Below are 20,563 nucleotides of genomic sequence, written 5' to 3' on the forward strand. Positions count from 1 at the left end.
GACTTCAACAAAACTATTTCCCTCAAAGAACTAGAATGGGCCTTAAACAAAGCAACACGCGGCTCCACTGGACCAGATGATATCAGCTACCCAATGCTGAAAAACCTACCCTATCTTGGGAAAAAAGTTCTTTTAAAACTTTACAACAATGTATGGAATAGTGGAATTTTCCCAAATTGCTGGAAAGAGGGCCTAATGGTCTCTCTGCCTAAACCAGACAAGAATAATCACCTGCTGGACTGGACAACTTCCGTCCCATCACTCTTCTGAGTTGCGTCGGTAAAATCATGGAAAAAATTATCAACCGGCGCTTAACGACCTTTTTAGAGTCAAACAAGCTGCTCGACCCTAGACAATTTGCCTTCCGCGCGGGTAAAAGTACAGAAGACTGCCTCGTAGCTCTCGAAAAAGTCCTAGACGACGCCGCTGAAAGTAATCTGCACGCAGATATTGTATCACTCGATCTTAGCAAGGCCTTCGATCGAGCATGGAGGTACCCAGTTCTGAAAAATCTTTTCAACTGGGGGGTTCGTGGTAGATTAGGCTTCTTCATCAAAGGGTTTCTGGAAAACAGAACCTTTAAAACAATCATCAACAATCACAAGTCTTCATTGAAAATCCTTGAAAACGGTTTTCCCCAAGGTTCGGTCCTTTCTCCAACACTCTTCACTGTTGCCATGCAACCTATTTTCGAATTAATTCCCGACAGTATAAACATTTTTGTTTATGCTGATTATATCACTCTTGTTTCTGTCAGTGGCTTTGGGTTAGCACAGAGAAAGAGACTTCAAAGTACAATTGATTCCATACAAAACTGGGCCCAAAACATAGGATTCCAATTTTCGCCAGAAAAATCCCGATTCATTCACATTGGCAAAACACTCAAAAAGAAATCCGCCCTAAAGCTTAATCAAACCGAAATCCCTCAGAAGAGAACACTAAGAATACTGGGCGTAACCTTCGATACCAGGCTTAACTTTTTACATCATGCTCAATTAGTCAAAAAAGCAGCCAACGGTAAAATGAATATCCTGAAGTCTATTACAGGAAGTTTATCCTCTGGACACAGAGAAACATTGCTAATTATCAATGTCTGGTTGATCCCCCAAATCCTCTACGGAATAGGCATCTTCAGCCGTGGTGGGGACAGAGTACTCAACACTATTGAACCCATCTACAACAAAGCAAACACCTTTCAAACACCTTGTAACAAGAATCATCACGGGCAAAGCCATCCGACAACTCTCACTTCCTGACAATGACCCCAATGCACCATCAGTAATTCGAGCTATAAATTGGTTCAAAGACCTCACGAACCAAGACCTTCCCGATATATGTGCACTTTCAACTGCCACGGGAAGAAAATGGAACGCCATACCGCCGAACGTGAATCTTGATCTTCTCAAGACTGTCCGTGCGGGCGACCCTCCACCAAAAATTAAAGCCTGCTTCAACCATCTCACGGCTACTCACTTTCATAACGAACACCAGGTCTACACAGACGGTTCTGTTAACTCCGATGGAGTTGGGTGTGGAATCTTCGAGAACAGATACACCGGTAGCTTTTCTCTTCCACCGCAATGCTCCATCTTCAGTGCGGAAGCTTTTGCTCTATTAATAGCTACACAAGAGTGTACCCATGATCACCTTCCTACGGTAATTTTCTCCGATTCAGCTAGCTGTCTTCAAGACCTGCTCAGTGGAAACAGTAGACATCCATGGATAATACAGACAGAAGAGGCTGCTTCAGAAAAAAACGTCTCCTACTGTTGGGTTCCTGGTCATTCCGGAATCCTCGGAAACACAGCCGCAGACAAACTGGCCGGTAAGGGTAGCAAAATAGAACCACCAGTTATACCCTGTCCTCGAACTGATATAGTTCGCTGGGTCAGTCAGCAAATTCGCGAAAGCTGGAACATAGGCTGGTTAAATTGCCCTCCCACCCATCTCCATCAAATCAAAAATACCACGCTTCCTTGGTTCGATCAAAACAACAGCAAAGAAAGACGGGTGCTAACCCGTCTTCGAATTGGACACACTTTTTTCACACACTCACACCTAATGGAGAAAACCGAAAGACCACTTTGCGCATGTAACTCAGCCCATGTTTCAGTTAGGCATCTTCTACTAGAATGCCAACACACCAAAGATGCTCGTGCCCGACACAATATAGGTCAGAGTCTCCGAGACATTCTCAGTAGAGACGAGACACAGGAAACCAATTTAATTGCGTTTCTGAAAGAAACCGGCTTCTTTGGTAAAATCTAAATTCTAAAACATATCTTTATTTAAATTAATCACTTCACCGTTACGTATGCATATATAAATTAATAAACGTGTATACATGTATACATGTACATACGCATGCATACATATGTATAAAAACAAAATCATAAAAGCAAACAGAATTTTGCGTATGTACGGTATACATATAAACACAGAAAAATACATAAAATGTTAAATCATATAATAATATATAACCAATAAACATTTTCGCTTAATTCACAACAACCTTTACTTACATTAATCTTTCAGCAAATTTAGCAGTACTATATAATTTACATCACCTATATATAATTTACAATACATAACCAGTACTATATAATTTACATTACCTCTGACATAACATTTCCTAACTACACTAATTCATTCTTATCCAGCATTTTACTAACACCATTAAATTTTACTACATTCATAAACCACCCAACATCGCATTTGCCTCCCTTCATTCCTTTCCTCTGTATCCCACCCTTTTCCTCATCATCCCTTCCTTTTCACCCACCCCCCCACTCCCTCCCTTTCCCTTTGTTCTAGAGCTTGGTTCTACGATGCTTCGTCGCCGCTTTGGTACTAATTAATAACAATACAATTACGTTACAGCTCATATTAAACATCTTATATGGCATAGTATCCTTTCCTGCCTTCGCCCGGTTTTACATCTGAGCAGACAGGTCCGCTGAATATGGTTTTTTCTTCTTTTTCACCAGCCTCCTCAAGACTGGTGCTCAATGGCTCTTCTCAGAGCTAGAGGCGAATGAACTGAAAAGTTTAAACCCTCTTAAAGCCAAAAAGAAGAAGAAGAAGAAAATACATTCATTACGATTTGTTCGCTCGTTGGATTCACATGCAGGCTAAAAAGGGTCCTTTAAAGGATCACAAAATTATCTTCAATCTAAAGAGTTTATTGTTTTGTTATCACTCGATATCCCCATCTTGTTCGGCTAAACCTTGCTGTTTAGCGATTGCATTTGCCACTCGCCACAGCTTTCACAGTTGGAAAATTTCTTCCCATCCAGCTTGTGACATATTTTACAGTAAATTACATTCAATGGCACGTCGCATTACCACCACTCAGTATCGGATTGGAGGTAATTTTAACCTGTAATTGAACATTTGCGATGACAGTGGTACAGTGTCGACCTTCAATGTGGGGTCATAATTTGGACCCCGAACTCTATGTTTACAAAAATGTCCAACTAAATATGTCGCATTACTGGTCCGACCAATTAGCCAAATGTCGAGATAAGTGTAAATTACTGTACTTTCAATCTAGAAGCAATTTAAGAATTGGTGAAAATCAATAAGCTCAGAACAACTGCCAAATTCACATACTCATCATATCCTGGCAATCAAATTATGAAAAAATCAATTTGTGTTTTATTATTATTTTGGATATTGTTTTAGAAAGCATTGAACTGTATTTCCTAAACTCTTTTTTGGAAGGTTTAATGGCCCTGAAAAGCGCCTTGTTTTATGGAATGGTTCAAATTTAGAAAACTTAGTACTCGTGGTTTTGAAAAAAACCATTTCGAACGCCCTCGATGCCGCCTTGTTCTGGATTTGCCACCAAAGCAGTGTGTATAAAGAACAAACATTTTTCTTCTGCTACCTGATGCCGTTTTGCGATTGCGTTTGCCATTCGCCACTCGCTGCAACTGCCTGTTGTCTTGATGTCCACCGAACCGAATGTGTTCTGTTCCGAATGCGGGTTTTCTTATCGTCGCGAGCAGCTTTACCAGCTAACCCGATCACTTCGGCGGCCGAAACTATATAACGCCGGCTAGATGGACTGGTGCACTGGTACTAACGCGCTCGGCCTAGCAACCCTTGCGGGGAACTCCAGATCAACACGGTTCGAGCCGGATTTTGCCTTTCCCTTCACTTTTCCTCCTTTACCATGTCCAGACATGGCTGCTTGGGTTGGTTTGTTGATGTGTTGTGATGCGAACCGATGTGGTGTACGGTTTGAATGAGAATAATCGTTACGGCAGCGGAGCGGGGATTTTTAAGCTGACTGGCTGGCTCGAGAATTACGCATGTGTGAGACTGCGACCAATGTTTCGTTCATTTTTTTCTTTTTCCTTTCCAATCGTGGTTCATTCTATTTCGCTGCTGCTCTGGTTGCCCGTTTTGGTCGGTTCGATTTGAGGAGCACAAAATGGACCAATCAAAAATGGGCACATAGTGCATTCTGACAATGCTCGATATTTCACACTTATTCAATTATTTATCTCAAGAAAAATGAAATGTTATTCGTTATGATAGATGCGTAGATATATTTCCTATCAATTGATGCAAAAACCTTTGCGATCTATTGAGAAATGCTCGAGTTATAAGCGTTCCAAATCTTGCATTTTTTCCTACTTGTTCAGTGCCTAGATTTCCATTTCACCCCCTATATCTTCCGGTTAGACGTAGTCATACGTCAAAATATGCGGACGCGATTGCTCTAGCCATCAATTCCAGAGATGGTTTACCTCCATTGGAGGAGTATAACTTCCTTTCTCGTTTGATCTATGACAGCGCGGTTCGCGCTCAAACGAAACCCATCCCAGGTTCCACCATTTCCCGAAGGCCTCCCAATCCATGGTGGGATAGCCAATGTTCCAAGCTTTATCAGGATAAATCGAACGCATTCAAAGCTTTTCGGAAACGTGGAACCATTGAAAATTTTCAATCGTATTTGGACCTTGAAAATCAATTTAAAAACTTGATCAAAGGGAAAAAACGTGCTTATTGGCGAAATTTCGTGGGAGGTTTGTCACGAGAAACGTCAATGAAAAAATTATGGAAAGTGGCTCGAAACATGAGAAATCGCTCTTCATCCAATGAAAGCGAGGAATATTCACATCGATGGATTTTGAATTTTGCACGGAAGGTTTGTCCTGATTCCGCTCCTGTGCAAAAAAATGTTCGAGATATACCACAAGATAGGTGCGATCTTGATTCCGAGTTTTCGATGGTAGAATTCTCTCTTGCTCTGCTTTCATGTAACAATTCTGCTCCGGGATCGGATAGAATTAAGTTCAACTTGCTGAAAAACCTCCCTAATGTGGCGAAACATCGCTTGTTGAATTTATTCAATCGGTTTCTGGAGCATAATATTGTTCCAGATGATTGGAGACAAGTACGAGTTATAGCTATTCAAAAACCCGGAAAACCCGCGTCCGACTTCAATTCGTACCGCCCAATAGCAATGCTGTCTTGTATACGGAAATTGTTGGAGAAAATGATCTTGTTTCGCCTTGATCGATGGGTTGAAACGAATGGCCTACTCTCAGATACACAATATGGGTTCCGCAGGGGCAAGGGGACGAATGATTGTCTTGCGTTGCTTTCTTCAGAAATTCAAATGGCTTACGCCGGAAAAAAACAAATGGCTTCAGTATTCTTGGACATAAAGGGGGCCTTCGATTCTGTTTCAATAGAGGTTTTGTCGGACAAATTACACTCTCGGGGTCTGCCGCCTCTATTGAATAATATGTTATATAACTTGCTTTGTGAGAAGCATTTGAACTTTACTCACGGAGATTCGGCAGTAAGTCGGGTCTCTTACATGGGCCTCCCCCAGGGCTCATGTTTAAGCCCCCTTTTGTACAAGTTCTATGTAAGCGACATCGACAATTGCCTTACACAAAATTGCAGCCTAAGACAACTTGCAGATGATGGAGTGGTCTCTGTCGTAGGATCAACAGAATCCGACCTACAAGAACCCTTACAAGATACTTTGAACAATTTTTCAACCTGGGCCATTGGGCTAGGGATCGAATTCTCCACGGAGAAAACAGAGATGGTAGTTTTTTCTAGGAAGCATAGACCAGCAAAACCAAAGCTTCAACTTTTGGGTAAACCGATCACTCATGCTATGCCATTCAAGTATCTTGGGGTCTGGTTCGACTCCAAATGTACTTGGGGGGCCCATATTAGGTATCTGAGTAAAAAATGCCAACAAAGAATAAACTTTCTCCGTACAATTACCGGCACCTGGTGGGGAGCCCATACCGAAGATCTTATAATGTTGTATAGAACAACTATTCTCTCAGTGATGGAGTATGGCAGTTTCTGGTTTCAATCAACTGCCAAAACACACTTAATTAAACTCGAGCGAATTCAGTATCTTTGTCTCCGTATTGCGTTGGGATGTATGCCCTCAACGCATACCATGAGTCTCGAGGTTTTGGCAGGCCTACTCCCACTAAAAGATCGCTTCAATTTATTATCTCTTCGGTTCTTCATCCGGTGTAAGGTCACGAACCTATTGGTAATCGGAAATTTTGAGCGGCTGATCGAGCTAAATTTTCACTCCGGATTCATGAGTTCATATCATGAATTCATCTCCATGCAGGTTGATTCTTCTTCGTATATTCCCAACCGTGTTTGTTTCCCTGACTACATCAATTCCTCTGTGCATTTTGATCTGTCCATGAAGCAAGATATCCATGGATATTCAGATTACCAACGATCGAGGATCGCTCCAACGATCTTCGATGAAAAATATAGGGGTATCAATTGTGATAATATGTACTTTACTGATGGGTCCACTATAAATGAGTCCACAGGATTTGGAGTGTTCAACGAATTTTTGAGCACCTCACACAGTCTTCAGAATCCTTGCTCAGTGTATATTGCTGAATTGGCAGCAATTCATTGGGCGCTGGACAGCGTCGCCTCACGACCTGTTGAACACTATTACATTGTAACGGATAGTCTTAGCTCTGTCGAAGCTATCCGTTCAGTGAGGCCGGAAAAGCACTCGCCGTACTTCCTTGAGAGAATACGAAAAATTTTGAGTGCTTTATCCAGACGCTGTTATGTCATTACCTTTGTGTGGGTCCCTTCTCATTGCTCAATTCCGGGTAATGAGAGGGCTGACTCATTAGCAAAGGTCAAATCGCCTTCAATGAATTTTACTCTTTAGTCCGTAAAAATACCATCGCTAACTGGCAACGCAAATGGAACGAAGATGAATTGGGCCGGTGGCTTCACTCGATTATCCCTAAGGTTAGCCTCAAACCATGGTTCAAAAGTCTGGACTTGAGTCGGGACTTTATTCGCACCTTCTCCCGACTCATGTCCAATCACTGTTCGTTAGACGCGCTACTCTTTCGTTTCAATCTGGCCGGCAGCAATATCTGCGTTTGTGGCCGAGGTTACAACGACATCGAACACGTTGTTTGGTCGTGTGAGGTGTATCTTGTTGCCAGATCGAATTTAGAGAACTCCCTTCGGGCTAGAGGAAGGCAGCCCAATGTGCCGGTGAGAGATGTGTTGGCTCGGTTAGACCTTGATTACATGTCCCAAATATATGTTTTCCTTAAATCTATCGATGTTCGTGTATGATTATCCTTGTATCCTTATACCCTCCATTTCTTCCTTTGTGAGTAATTGGTCCGCTTGCTATAAACAGAAGAATGAAATGTAAATTCACAACTGATGTACGAATAGATTTAAAAATTGAGTGTGTGTGATTATCAACATTGTAATAATTTCCTTATACCCCATCCTTTTCCTGAGAAAATGTCACCCTTTTAATCTCGAGTCCACCACGAGTAATCGGTTTCCCACATTACTAACCATAGATTTAAGAAAATTGTTCATATATATAGTTTTAAAAATATATTTAAGATTTCGGCTCCTTTAAACTTATGTAACTGAGCCTGTAAAAATAAACGAATTTATAAAAAAAAATAAAAAATAAACAACGTTGGTTCTCAAATGGGGATCAACATAGGGTAGGAGCCTGCCTGTTGGTCTCAAATGTTCCTATCTCACGCCTCCACGAAGATCATATGACGACATTTTTAGATCGGGCGTGAACTGGAAACACACACCTGGTCTTGGCTCCGAGAACGGGTGTCGAAAGTGGCTAAGTGAGGGGGTGCGAGCGAGTCAGAGCGCTATATCTCTCCCGGGGAAGGCCTCCCGGGTCATGGAGGCCTTGCCAACCCGCTGTCTCCCGGGCAAAGGAGATACACCCAATAAAATGGAGCTACGATCACGAAGAATTATTAGAATGCGATCACCCGAGGAGGGTCCCCGAACTGGAGCTGGTCCTGGAACGGGCGTAAGAGCGAGCGGCCAGCGGCTGGAGGGCGATGTGCAAGAGCGGGCCACCAGCCGGGTTCAACCCGAAGAGCTACCGCCACACGGAAACAGCAGTCATCGACATCACCCAAGAAACGCTGCGCCTACGAGACGTGTTGCGACTGCCAGACGACAGTCGTCCACACTTGTGGGTACCACTAGGCGCCGGATCATGTGGACACACGAAATGAATGAATTCGTGATCCGCGCCTATTACATCTGCACTGCTTTGGAGACGGACATGAGCGGTCGCCCTCGAATACTAACAATGTTCGAGGAAGCGTATCCAGAGTTCGTCGGGAGGCTTGATCAGAACGCGATGAACGCGAGGCGTAGAGCGATAGTACGCAACAACATGCTCTCCCAAACGCAAATCGACGAGATCAAGCAGCAGGTGCAGAGAGAAATAAGCTCCAGGAACAACAGAGCAAGCGATGTGTCGAGACGAAGTTCAGTACGGCTGAGCAATTCATTCGCGAGTGGGGCACGCGAATCAGCACCAGTGGAGGCCACAGTACAACAACCCCCTGAGCCGGAAGACCCACAGCCAGATCAACAACTACTACGCGATCTGGTCTTCCACTACGACGAGGCGATCTCACAGTTCCGCGACACAGACCCATTGTCGCGCCCCAGGATCCCGAAGTTGCAGCATTCCCGCAGGCTGACAAGTGCAGTAAAGCTCATGAACGAGCACGTTCTTCCGCTGCACTTGGTTGATGCTGAGAACATGGAGGAGCTGCAACTGAAAGTTTACTGTGCTGCTGTGGCGACCGCCAAAAGTTTAGGATACCGTATTAGGCCAAGAGGCGGACTGCTCCAACATCTCCGTGAAAGGCGTGAGCCTCCATGGCGAAGGAGATTGGAGCAACGGATCCTAAACAAGCGCGCCGCAATTGGAAGACTGATGGCGTACAAAAGAGGCAGCAGATCGGCGAAATTATGTCGCCAAGTTGCTGTGATCGTGCGGCCTACTGAACTTCGCCAGCTGGGAGCTCACCAGCTGACGGAAAAACTCGACACACTGGTACAGCAATTGAGCGTCCTAACTAAACGGCTGAAACGTTACTCTGACTCTGCAAAGCGCCAGGAACAAAATCGGATGTTCAGAGATAACGAAAAAGCGTTCTACGACCACATTAGCGACGAGAAGCCCGACTACCGCGAAGGTTTGCCAGATATTAGCGATGTGACGAACTTCTGGGCTGGTATTTGGGAGACCCCAGTAGAACATCGCGACGGGCAAATGTGGTTAAGAGGGAGGAGGAGAGTTGTGGTGAAATTGGAGAGATGCCAGCTATCATCGTCGGAGAGAACGATGTCCGCGAAGCCTCGCGGTACCTGAGGAACTGGGCAGCACCGGGCCCCGATGGTGTCCAGAACTTTTGGCACAAGAAGCTGACCGTCGCACATCCAAAGATAGCTGAGTGCTTCAACAAGGTGCTACGTGACCCACACAACCTTCCTCAATTCGCCACCCGTGGCGTCACCTTCCTCCTCCCGAAAGACAGCAACACATTGAACCCATCAAAGTACAGACCGATAACGTGCCTATCGAGTCTGTACAAAATACTGAGCAGCATAATTACCGCCAAAGTTTCTGCTCACTGCGAACAGCATCACATCATCGCAGAAGAGCAGAAAGGATGCAGGAAAAATACGCATGGCTGCAAAGACCAGGCCATCATCGACGCAGCCATAGTCGGCCAGGCGGTATATAACCAGCGGAACCTAAGTATGGCCTACATCGATTACAGGAAGGCTTATGACTCCATACCTCACTCGTTTCTCGTCCGGGTATTGGAGCTCTACAAAATTGATCCCGTCGTCGTTAGGTTCCTGCAGCATGCGATGAGGCAGTGGAGCACGTCTCTGCACCTTAGTGATGGGGAAAATGTGTTGCAGTCTAGAACGCTGCAGATAAAGAGGGGGATATTCCAAGGCGACTCTTTCAGCCCGCTTTGGTTTTGTCTGGCACTGAACCCCCTCAGTAGGACGCTCAATAGAAACGGTCATGGCTATAAAATAAGGTATGGCGACGGCGCTCACGAAGAAGTGACCCATACCTTCTACATGGATGATCTCAAGGTCTACGCTGATTCACGTCAGCGTCTAGGTGTAGCTATCCGGGTTGTCGAAGACATAAGCAGGGACATCTGCATGGAGTTCGGCCTTGACAAGTGCCGCTGTGTCCATCTGCTGAAAGGGCAGCTTACCGAATCCGGAGGTTACGAGGTCTATGACGGCGAGTTCATAAGAGACATGGTTCGTGGCGAATCCTATAAATATCTTGGATTCCGACAGCTCACCGGGATTCGCCACTCCGACATCAAGACGGAGCTGCGAGACAAGTTCTTGAGTCGAGTGAACTGTGTCCTGAGGACTTTCCTCAACGCGGGGAACAAGGTACGCGCGATCAACACATTCGCGGTTCCCCTGCTGACCTTCAGTTTTGGTGTAGTCAAATGGAGCAAAACTGACCTAGAGGACCTTGAGAGGAGGATGAGGAAAGCATTTAAAGAGGCCGGAATGCACCATCCTCAATCGGCACTGGAGAGAGTTTCACTGCCACGCAAAGAAGGGGGACTTGGAATAGTCGACATATCTGCACTGTGTGTTGCCCAGGTACGACAACTGCGCGAGTACTTCGCAGAACGCGCCAACCAAAACGCGCTATACCGGGCTGTCTGCGCCGCCGACAGAGGATACAGCGCTCTGCACTTGGCGCAAGCGGAGTACCAACTCAACTGCAATCTGCAGACAGAGGAGGAGAAGATTGCAGCTTGGAAGCAGAAGGCAGTGCATGGTGCCCACCCCCATCAACTGGATCGGCCACACGTCGACAAGGCCGCATCTAATCTGTGGCTAACGCGTGGTGAACTCTCTTCAGTAGTAGAAGCCGACATGATAGCCATCCAGGACAGGATAATGCCGACGAGAAACTGCAGGCGGTACGTCTGGCATCAAGACGTTGATGACATTTGCCGGATGTGCCATCAACCAGGTGAAAACATAGAGCACATTATGGGAGGCTGTCCCGTTTTGGCCAACGCAGCCTACACCGAGTGCCACAACAACGTGGCCCGTATTGTTCATCGACAACTGGCGCTCCAATGTGCTCTACTGGAAGACAACGTACCAAACTACCGGTACCTGCCTGCACCTGTCCTGGAAAATGACCGTTTCAAGCTGTACTGGGATCGCACTGTTCTGACCGACCTCTCGATCCACCACAACCGTCCAGATATAATGGTTTACGACAAGAGCGACCGCAAAGTCACCATCATCGATGTCGCTATTCCACTGAACCAGAATCTGGAGGAGACCCACGGTCGCAAAATCTGCAAGTACCGACCATTGGCCGTGGAGCTCAAGGAACTGTGGGGGCTAAGGGAGGTCCCAAGAATTGTTCCAGTCGTTCTCTCTGGAACTGGAATTGTCCCGAAGACACTTCTGGAAGCGCTAAAGGTGTTGAACATGGAGAAGGAATTGGCCGGCATCCAAAAGTCGGTCATCCTTAGCACCTGCGCGATTGTCCGACAATTTCTCGGTCAGGACTGAAACAGCACGAGCATGCAGATACGTGCATTCCGCAGAGCCTAGTCCCCCTTTGGCATTCAGAAGCCCGGGGGCAGGTGAAAATTCTGGCTAGGTTCGCCTAGTTAAGAAGTGAGATAAGTCTGACAATAAACATTCGATCCAAATAATCGCCGAATGTTTGGACCGATTGCATTGAATCGAACATTCACTTCACCGTGTAGTTGCACATCCGTCACAACATTTGTCGATTCATCGAGTCAAATGTTTGAGTCCAACATTCGAGTGAAACGTTGGACGAATCGTGTAGCGCCGCATTAAGTGCAATTCACATACAACATCCAAGTCACATTCTCGTTCCGTCACGGCACGTTGCGTCAATTATTCTTCCATGCAATTCCTGTTGAAGCATTCACATACACCAGCAACGGCAAGTCGAAGTTGCCGTTGCCGGTGTATGTGAATGTTTGCATAAGAACTGCCTGGAAAGATAATTGACGCAACGTGACGGGACGGAACGTGAACGTGATGTGGATGTTGTATGTGAATCGCACTTAACTCTGCTGCAAAAACGCTCCAATCTGATTTTGCTATAAAAACCGATAATTAAAGTTCTAACCTATCGTCCACATTATCAAATAAGCTAGGAACGTGATTGCAGTTAAGTTATGACCAAGAGAGAAAGCCGATGAAGAGAAAATCGAATATGTTACTTACACCCCTTTCTTTTTGAGCTCCTCGGATTATAAAATCAATGACATTTGAAGAGATATGTTGGAAAAGTTAGAGATTACGTTTTTCCTTACGGTGGCTGGAGTGAAAAACAAGTAAAAAATTAAGCATGTATCAACAAGTATCTTATCGGATATTGTTCAGTGTCGCCTCGGCGGATTTGTGGCTTTAGAGGAGCAAGTTGCAACGTCGAGATTATTAATTTTTGAAAGGCTGTAACTTTGTAAAAGACAAAGGACTTGATCACGAACACCACTTCGAAATGAAGTATAGATAACCTTGCACACAATTCATTTTGTTTCCACCGTGAAGTGGCGTTTGTGATCAGGCCTCGAGAATTGAGCTCCCGTGACCGAGAGGTTAGCGTCATACATTATCATGCAGGGGGTTCGGGTTCGATTTCCGTTCGGATCGGGGAAATTTTCGCCAAAGATATTTCTTCCGACTAGCACTACGGTCACACGTATTCTAGACCTTGCCACTACAGAATACATTCAAGGCGTGTTTTTCGGCATAGATAAATCCCAACTAAGTATGGGAGGACGGCCACCCTAAGAATGGAGTGCAATTAAACACAATGTGTAAAAAACTCAGATTTTTAGAACGTTTACTTATTTTTCCATAATGTTATATGAAAAATCAAAAACAATATGAAAAAGGTGCTACTAAAATAATACCGGTATTACCCCGTCCTCCCATAATACTCCCTAATGAAAAATCAAGAACAATATGAAAAAGGTGCTACTAAAATAATACCGGGTAACGTTGGCGATTTTTTTTCTCGAAATAACAGTAAATCTCGACGTTTTTTACGTTCCCTTTGAAAATGGCCATGGCCTCGGGACCAAGGGCGCTATATATATTTTTTGTATTTTTTCTTGAAAGCTGAGGGTTTACATACAATATCCAAAAATCTGAGAATTTTTTTTTTCGTTTTGAAGTTATGATTTTTCAAAGTTAACCGATGGTCCAAGAAATATTTTTCCACTTTTTTCTAGAAATGCCTTTATTTAGAAAATCATAACTTTTGAACTACTTGACCGATTTAAATGATATTAATAACATATTAATTAAATTAATTTTAAAATACCACACTAACGAGAAGGTTGGATTCTAGTCGCATAGGTCTAGTGTAGTCACAAAGTAATATTGAACGAATGCTTAAACATGCAAAATTTGAAAAATAATAACTCAAAAACGAAAAATAACACCTCTCTGATTTACGGATATATTATGTAAACTGGAAAACTCAGCTTTCCAAAAAAATATAGCGCCCTCTATCTTTAACCGAGAAAACTATGAGCTTTGGTAGAATTTACAATTCGTAGTTGCTCTCCGTGATTGACTTTAACCAACCAAATTGCACAAAGAACACACAGAATGATTAGCAAATCATTCTCGTTGTGCAATTTAAGCTTTAAACGGTCAATAACGACGCCGGCCACGTCGTTACAGTCACCAGGGGAAGGGAAGGAATGTTAGTATGATATTCACCGCCCGAAGGCCGAAAGGGTCGCCTCTATAGCGTGTTTCCCTAGCGTTTATCAAGGAAGGGATAGTTGTTAGTGGGAATGGTTGAGAAAAATGAGGATTGACTGCGGCAAGTGATGTGAAACAAAAATCCGAAAATCTCATGTGTTACAACACGCGGCAGAGATTATCTTTAGGTATCCTGAGAAGGAAAACCTGTAAAATTGATACATTTTATATAATATACTAGCTGATCCGGGATCTAGGGATCTAGGGATCTCGAAACGCGAGAAATTGTGAATCACTCCGAGCAAGAAGAACCACAGGAAGCACTTAAATTTCGAATCTCTTATTATGCTTCAACATCTCCAGCGCAGAAAAAAAATCAATTATGATAACGGTCGCTTCAAGAACCCTTCACTTAAAAGTGTGAAGATTCTTGCATGCGATCGACTGAAATCTGTGTCACTTAAAAATGACAAAAGAGTTCTCAATCGGACAAACTCTTTTCGTGTGACATTTGAGGGTTCCGCCCTTCCAAACTACGTTGCAATAGGTGCACTTCGTTTACCTGTTCGGTTGTTTGTACCCCGGGTAATGAAATGCAACAAATGTATGCAACTCGGTCACACGGCCGCCTATTGTTGCAACAAAAAACGTTGCGCAGATTGTGGAGAGAGCCATGATGAGAATCCTTGCCCGAAAGAGCGCAAGTGTCTTCATTGCGGCGGGACTCCTCATGATCTTACTCAATGCCCGGTGTACATACAACGAGGGGAAAAAATCAAGCGTTCCTTAAAAGAACGTTCCAAGCGGACCTATGCAGAAATGCTTAAGAGTCCCGTTCCAACGACTCAGGACAATCCCTACTCCATTCTGCAGAACGACGAGCCTGTTGCTGACGCTCCCAATGCAGGAAGTTCCGGTACATCGCAGGGTGCCATCAGGAAAAGAAAAATTACTTCTTTTCAATCACTCCCCAGAAAGAAAACCGAAACTTCCCAAGTTGGAATGAAAACTCGAATCGAACGTGCTGAGAATAGACCGAAGCAAGTACCTCCTGGTTTAAGCGGTTCTTCTACGCACCAGGCGCACCTACGCACTCAGCACTTCCCGGAGCAGCACCCAACACGTCTGCTCCTTTTTCGCGGTCGAGGCAACAGCCACAATCTGGCTTGCTTGCGCTTTCTGACCTGGTGGACAACGTTTTAAATGCTTTAAATATAAACGACCCTCTTAAAAGCATAGTATTATGTTTGCTTCCGATTGTGAGAACATCTTTGAAAGAAAAATGTGGTTTTTTGGCAGCGTTCATTTCCCTCGATGCCTGATTCAGGGCAAGAGGTCAAGGATTTTACCACTGTAATACAGTGGAATTGCAGAAGCATCATTCCTAAACTAGATCAGTTTAAATTTTTAGTTCACAGCTCTAACTGTGATGTATTTTCTCTCTGTGAAACATGGCTTTCTTCAGCCGATGAGCTGAATTTCCACGATTTTTTATTCGCCTCGATCGAAATGACTCGTTTGGTGGCGTACTATTGGGGATTAAAAAATGTCACTCCTTCTATAGAGTCACTCTCCCATCGATGACAGGCATTGAAGTTGTTGCTTGCCAGACACAAATCAATGGCAAAGACCTCTGCATTGCTTCGATATATATCCCTCCCAGAACTACGGTAGGCCGCCATCAGTTCTTTGATACTATCGAGGCAATGCCGGAGCCGCGGTTAATCTTAGGTGATTTCAACTCCCATGGAACAGCATGGGGATCACTCTACGATGACAACCGTGCCACTTTGATTTATGATCTGTGCGACAACTTTAAATTGACAGTTTTGAATACTGGGGAAGCAACCAGAATAGCCAACCCTCCTGCACGGGCAAGCATGCTAGACATATCTCTATGCTCTTCTTCGTTATCCCTGGATTGCATGTGGAAGGTAATCCAAGATCCCCACGGCAGTGATCACCTACCAATAATTTTATCGATCGCTAATGAATCAAGCTTTCGTGAGTCAGTCAATATTTCGTATGACCTCACGAAGAATATTGACTGGAGAACATTTGCGGAAATAATATCTGAAGCAATTGTTTCAATGCATGAACTTCCTCCACTCGAAGAGTATAACTTTATATCGAGTTTGATTTACGAAAGCGCACTTCAAGCTCAAAAGAAACGTCTACCGGCTACCACTTTCCGACGTCGTCCTCCATCACTTTGGTGGGACAAGGAATGTTCAAAGGTCTACCTTGAAAAATCATCCGCTTTCAAAAAATTCAGGAAAACTGGATTAGTGGAATGGTTTCCAAAGTATCAAGCTCTAGAAGCCAAACTAAAAGGTTTGATTAAAGCAAAAAAGCGTGGATATTGGCGGAAGTTCGTCAATGGTTTGTCAAGGGAGACCGCTATGAGCACTCTTTGGAATACGGCTAGGAAAATGCGTGGCTGGAACCATACAAACGAAAGTGAGGAATACTCTGACCGTTGGATTTTTAACTTTGCAAGGAAGGTTTGCCCCGACACCGCTCGTGCACAATACGTCGTACGCGACATTCCACTTCAAAGCGATTATGAGAATTTTTCGATGGTGGAATTCTCAATTGCCCTTCTCTCATGTAACAATTCAGCTCCGGGTCGGACAAGATTAAATTCAACTTGTTGAAGAATCTTCCCGACTTGGCAAAACAGCGTTTGCTGAACTTGTTCAACAAGTTTCTGGAGCTGAATATTGTCCCGCTTGACTGGAGACAAGTGAGAGTGATAGCCATACGGAAACCCAACAAGCAGGCTTGCGATCACAACTCGTATAGGCCGATTGCAATGTTATCCTGTATTCGTAAATTGTTAGAGAAAATGATTCTACTTCGTTTGGACAAGTGGGTCGAAACGAACAATTTGCTGTCAAATACGCAGTTTGGCTTCCGCCGAGGTAAAGGGACAAATGATTGTCTCGCGCTGTTATCTTCTGAAATCCAAATCGCATTTGCTCGCAAAGAACAAATGGCTTCCGTTTTTCTCGATATCAAAGGGGCATTTGATTCAGTTTCCATGGAAATTCTCTCAGAGAAGCTTCATAATCGTGGACTTTCACCAATTCTCAATAATTTCCTGTACAATTTACTGTCAGAAAAGCACATGATTTTCTCTCATGGCAGCTCGAAATCTTCTCGTTACAGTTTTATGGGCCTACCACAAGGCTCCTGCCTAAGCCCCCCTCTTGTACAGTTTTGACGTAGGACTACGTCTTTCATTTCTATACCGGGGTGTAAAATCAAAGTTTCGAAAACGAAAGCGTTACGCCGGAGACCGAGATTTTGAGCGTTAATAGCTCCTAAACAACTGAACGAAATGGTATGATAAACACTTCATTCGAAAGATAAAATGTCTACGCGTTCTATACTTGTTACTTTCTGATCCAAAAACTTGTTTCAATAGTTTTAAAATTGCTTTCAAAACAGGCTATTGAAATCACCAATCGGTATATAAGCGAGCGCCGCTCGGAAATCCACTTAGTTCTAATTGAACAGCGATTGGAGCATGTTGTCGCTGTTGTGGTGGAGCTCTTCGTTTATCATGAAAGCGCGGATGAACGGTGTCACCAAGAGCCTGTTTGTGCACCCTAGGCCAGAAGGGAATCCATCAGGAGGAGAGTGATGCCACAAACGATTCCCCGGGAAGATCTCGATGCAGCCGCTACCCACACACACACACATACACGCGCGGAATTCTTTCCGTTTGGATGCCATTCAGCATCGAGGAAAATGTGGAAATATCTAATCATTACTGAAAATAATCTGCCAGTTCCTCTGGGAACTTAAAATTACATGTGAAAGAGTTTATTTGAATGTTTTCTATCCATGCAACACTGTGACCAAATACATTTGGTTTTGTGATTTTTCAATCAATCGCAATTAACAGGATAGTTTCTGAAGATTATTCTTCCCCATCAGTAGTATATTTCCGTATCCAATATTGTATGCGCCCGCAATCGATTATTGCTCAGTCGCCGAAAGTTCCGAGCTCAGAGAGTTCATTCCCCTCTAGTTTGCCTTCCAAATAGCCATCGTAAACCACGCCTTTTCTCGATTCAATCACGCACAAAAAGCATACTTAAGCGATATTCTGGTGGTGAGATGCATTCATTTTTCGTGAGGACATCGACAAAACAACATCGTTGCTGAGGGTGCTGAACGGCGAAGGATCGAGATCTGCCATGAAACGTAAGCAGTTTGTTTGAAACTGTGAGGGAGCACAGAGAAGCCGATCCTTCAGGAGAAGAGAAGGTGACCATCGAAGTAGCCGCTACACACACACATACACGCACGGAATTCTTTCCGTTTGGATGCCATTCGGCATCGAGAAAGATCCGGAAAATAATCTGCCAGTTCCTCTGGGAATTTAAAAATACATTCATGTGAAAGAGTTTATTTGAATGTTTTCTATCCATGTAACACTGTGACCAAATATGTTTCAATCAAGTGCTATTAACAGATGGTTATCGAGTTAGCATAAACCACTGGTCGGCTTCCAGTATCGAGGAAAATGTGGAAATATCTAATCGTTACTGAAAATAATCTGCCAGTTCCTCTGGGAATTTAAAATTACATTCATGTGAAAAAGTTTATTTTAATGTTTTCTATCCATGTAACACTGACCAAATATATTTGGTTTTGTGATTTTTCAATCAATCGCAATTAACAGGATAGCTTCTAAAGATTATTCTTCCCCATCAGTAGGATATTTCCGTATCCAATATTGGATGTATAAAACCTAGTGCCTCCAACGTAACGCTCTCGTTTTCGAAGTTCGCCAAATATTCATTCATTCAGAATGAATTCAGATTCAACTTCAAACAAATGATCTCTAAATCAACGATAGTCCTACGTCACCCTTGCGGTTATACCATAGATATAACCCACTTCCTGTTTTTACGTCAATGATATGGATGATTGTCTAACTAGAGACTGCACGTTGAGACAACTTGCAGACGATGGAGTTATTTTCATCACGGGTACTAATCCCGTCGTTCTGCAAAAGTCGTTGCAAGATGCCCTGAAAAATCTGTTCACGTGGGCCCTCAAGCTGGGTATCGAATTCTCTACGGAGAAAACTGAAATGGTCGTTTTTTCTAGGAAGCACGAACCCGCCCAATTCCAGCTTCACCTATCCGGCAAAACGATCCAACACTCTATGTTTTTCAAATACCTGGGTGTATATTTTGATTCTAAGTGTACCTGGGGGAGACACATTGCGTATTTGAAACAGAAATGCCAGCAAAGAATCAATTTTCTCCAAACAATTACCGGAACATGGTGGGGTGCCCATCCAGGAGACCTCATTCAGTTGTACAAAACAACGATATTATCAGTGTTAGAATATGGCAGTTTTTGCTTCCGATCAGCTGCCAGGATTCATATTCTCAAGCTGGAGAGAATACAATATCGTTGCTTGCGTATAGCCATGGGGTGTTTGCATTCGACACATACGATGAGTCTCGAAGTTTTGGCAGGAGTACCCCCGCTTACTCTTCGGTTCACAGAATTATCCTACAGATTTCTCATCCGTTGCAAGATCATGAATCCATTGGTGATTGATAACTTCGAAAATCTACTCCAACTGACTCCTCAGTCAAGTTTTATGTCTTTATACCATGAGTACCTTACCCACGACGTGCACCCTTCACCAGGCATCTCCAACCAAGTTTGCTTCCCATACTTTTGCAATTCCTCTGTCATTTTTGATCTGTCCATGCGACAAAAAATCCATGGAATCCCAGATCATCTACGCTCAGATTCTATTCCGTCGATATTTTCGGCAGAATATGGGAAAGTTAGATCTGATAAAATGTTCTTTACTGACGGTTCATTCATAAACGGGTCCACTGGCTTCGGCATCTTCAATGAAAATTCCAGTGCCTCTTTCAAAGATCCTTGTTCCGTGTATGTCGCTGAACTGGGTGCGATATATTACGCATTAGGGATCATTGAAACATTGCCCATCGACCACTATTTTATTTTTTCAGACAGTCTCAGCTCAATAGAGCAATCCGCTCAATGAAAGTTGATAAATGCTCATCTTATTTCCTAACGAGAATAAGACAACTATTGAGTGTTTTGGTCGAAAAAATATTCAAGATTACCTTAGCATGGGTTCCCTCTCATTGCTCGATTCCGGGGAATGAGAAAGCGGACTCGCTAGCTAAGGTGGGCGCTTTAGAAGGCACACTTTTTGAAAGGCAAATTGCTTATAATGAATTTTTCCACATTCCTCGTCAGTATACGCTCGTAAGTTGGCAGCGCATGTGGAGTGAAGATGAGTTCGGTCGTTGGTTACACACGATTATCCCTAAGGTCTCGACGAGTGCATGGTTCAAGGGATTGAATGTAGGTCGTGATTTCATTCGCGTGATATCTCGGCTTATGTCCAATCACTACAACCTAAACGCGCATCTCTATC

General features: G+C 43.8%; 1 protein-coding gene across 5 annotated transcripts in view; it reads right to left on the reverse strand.

The window, feature by feature from the left end:
• LOC129765374 (calpain-D) overlaps positions 1–20,563 on the reverse strand; it is a 430,542-nt gene that overhangs the window by 8,899 nt on the left and 401,080 nt on the right. Inside the window, exon 12 of one of the 5 annotated variants that reach the window (XM_055765644.1) lies at positions 12,392–12,712. The exons of the other annotated variants lie outside the window; for them this stretch is intronic. Within the exon in view, the coding sequence (XP_055621619.1) occupies positions 12,704–12,712 (9 nt within the window). The 3' untranslated portion in view covers positions 12,392–12,703. Of the gene's footprint in view, positions 1–12,391; positions 12,713–20,563 lie in introns of those variants that run through there. 5 annotated transcript variants of the gene reach the window in all.

This window comes from Toxorhynchites rutilus, chromosome 1, assembly GCF_029784135.1.
Source record: "Toxorhynchites rutilus septentrionalis strain SRP chromosome 1, ASM2978413v1, whole genome shotgun sequence".
NCBI classification, from domain to species: domain Eukaryota; kingdom Metazoa; phylum Arthropoda; class Insecta; order Diptera; family Culicidae; genus Toxorhynchites; species Toxorhynchites rutilus.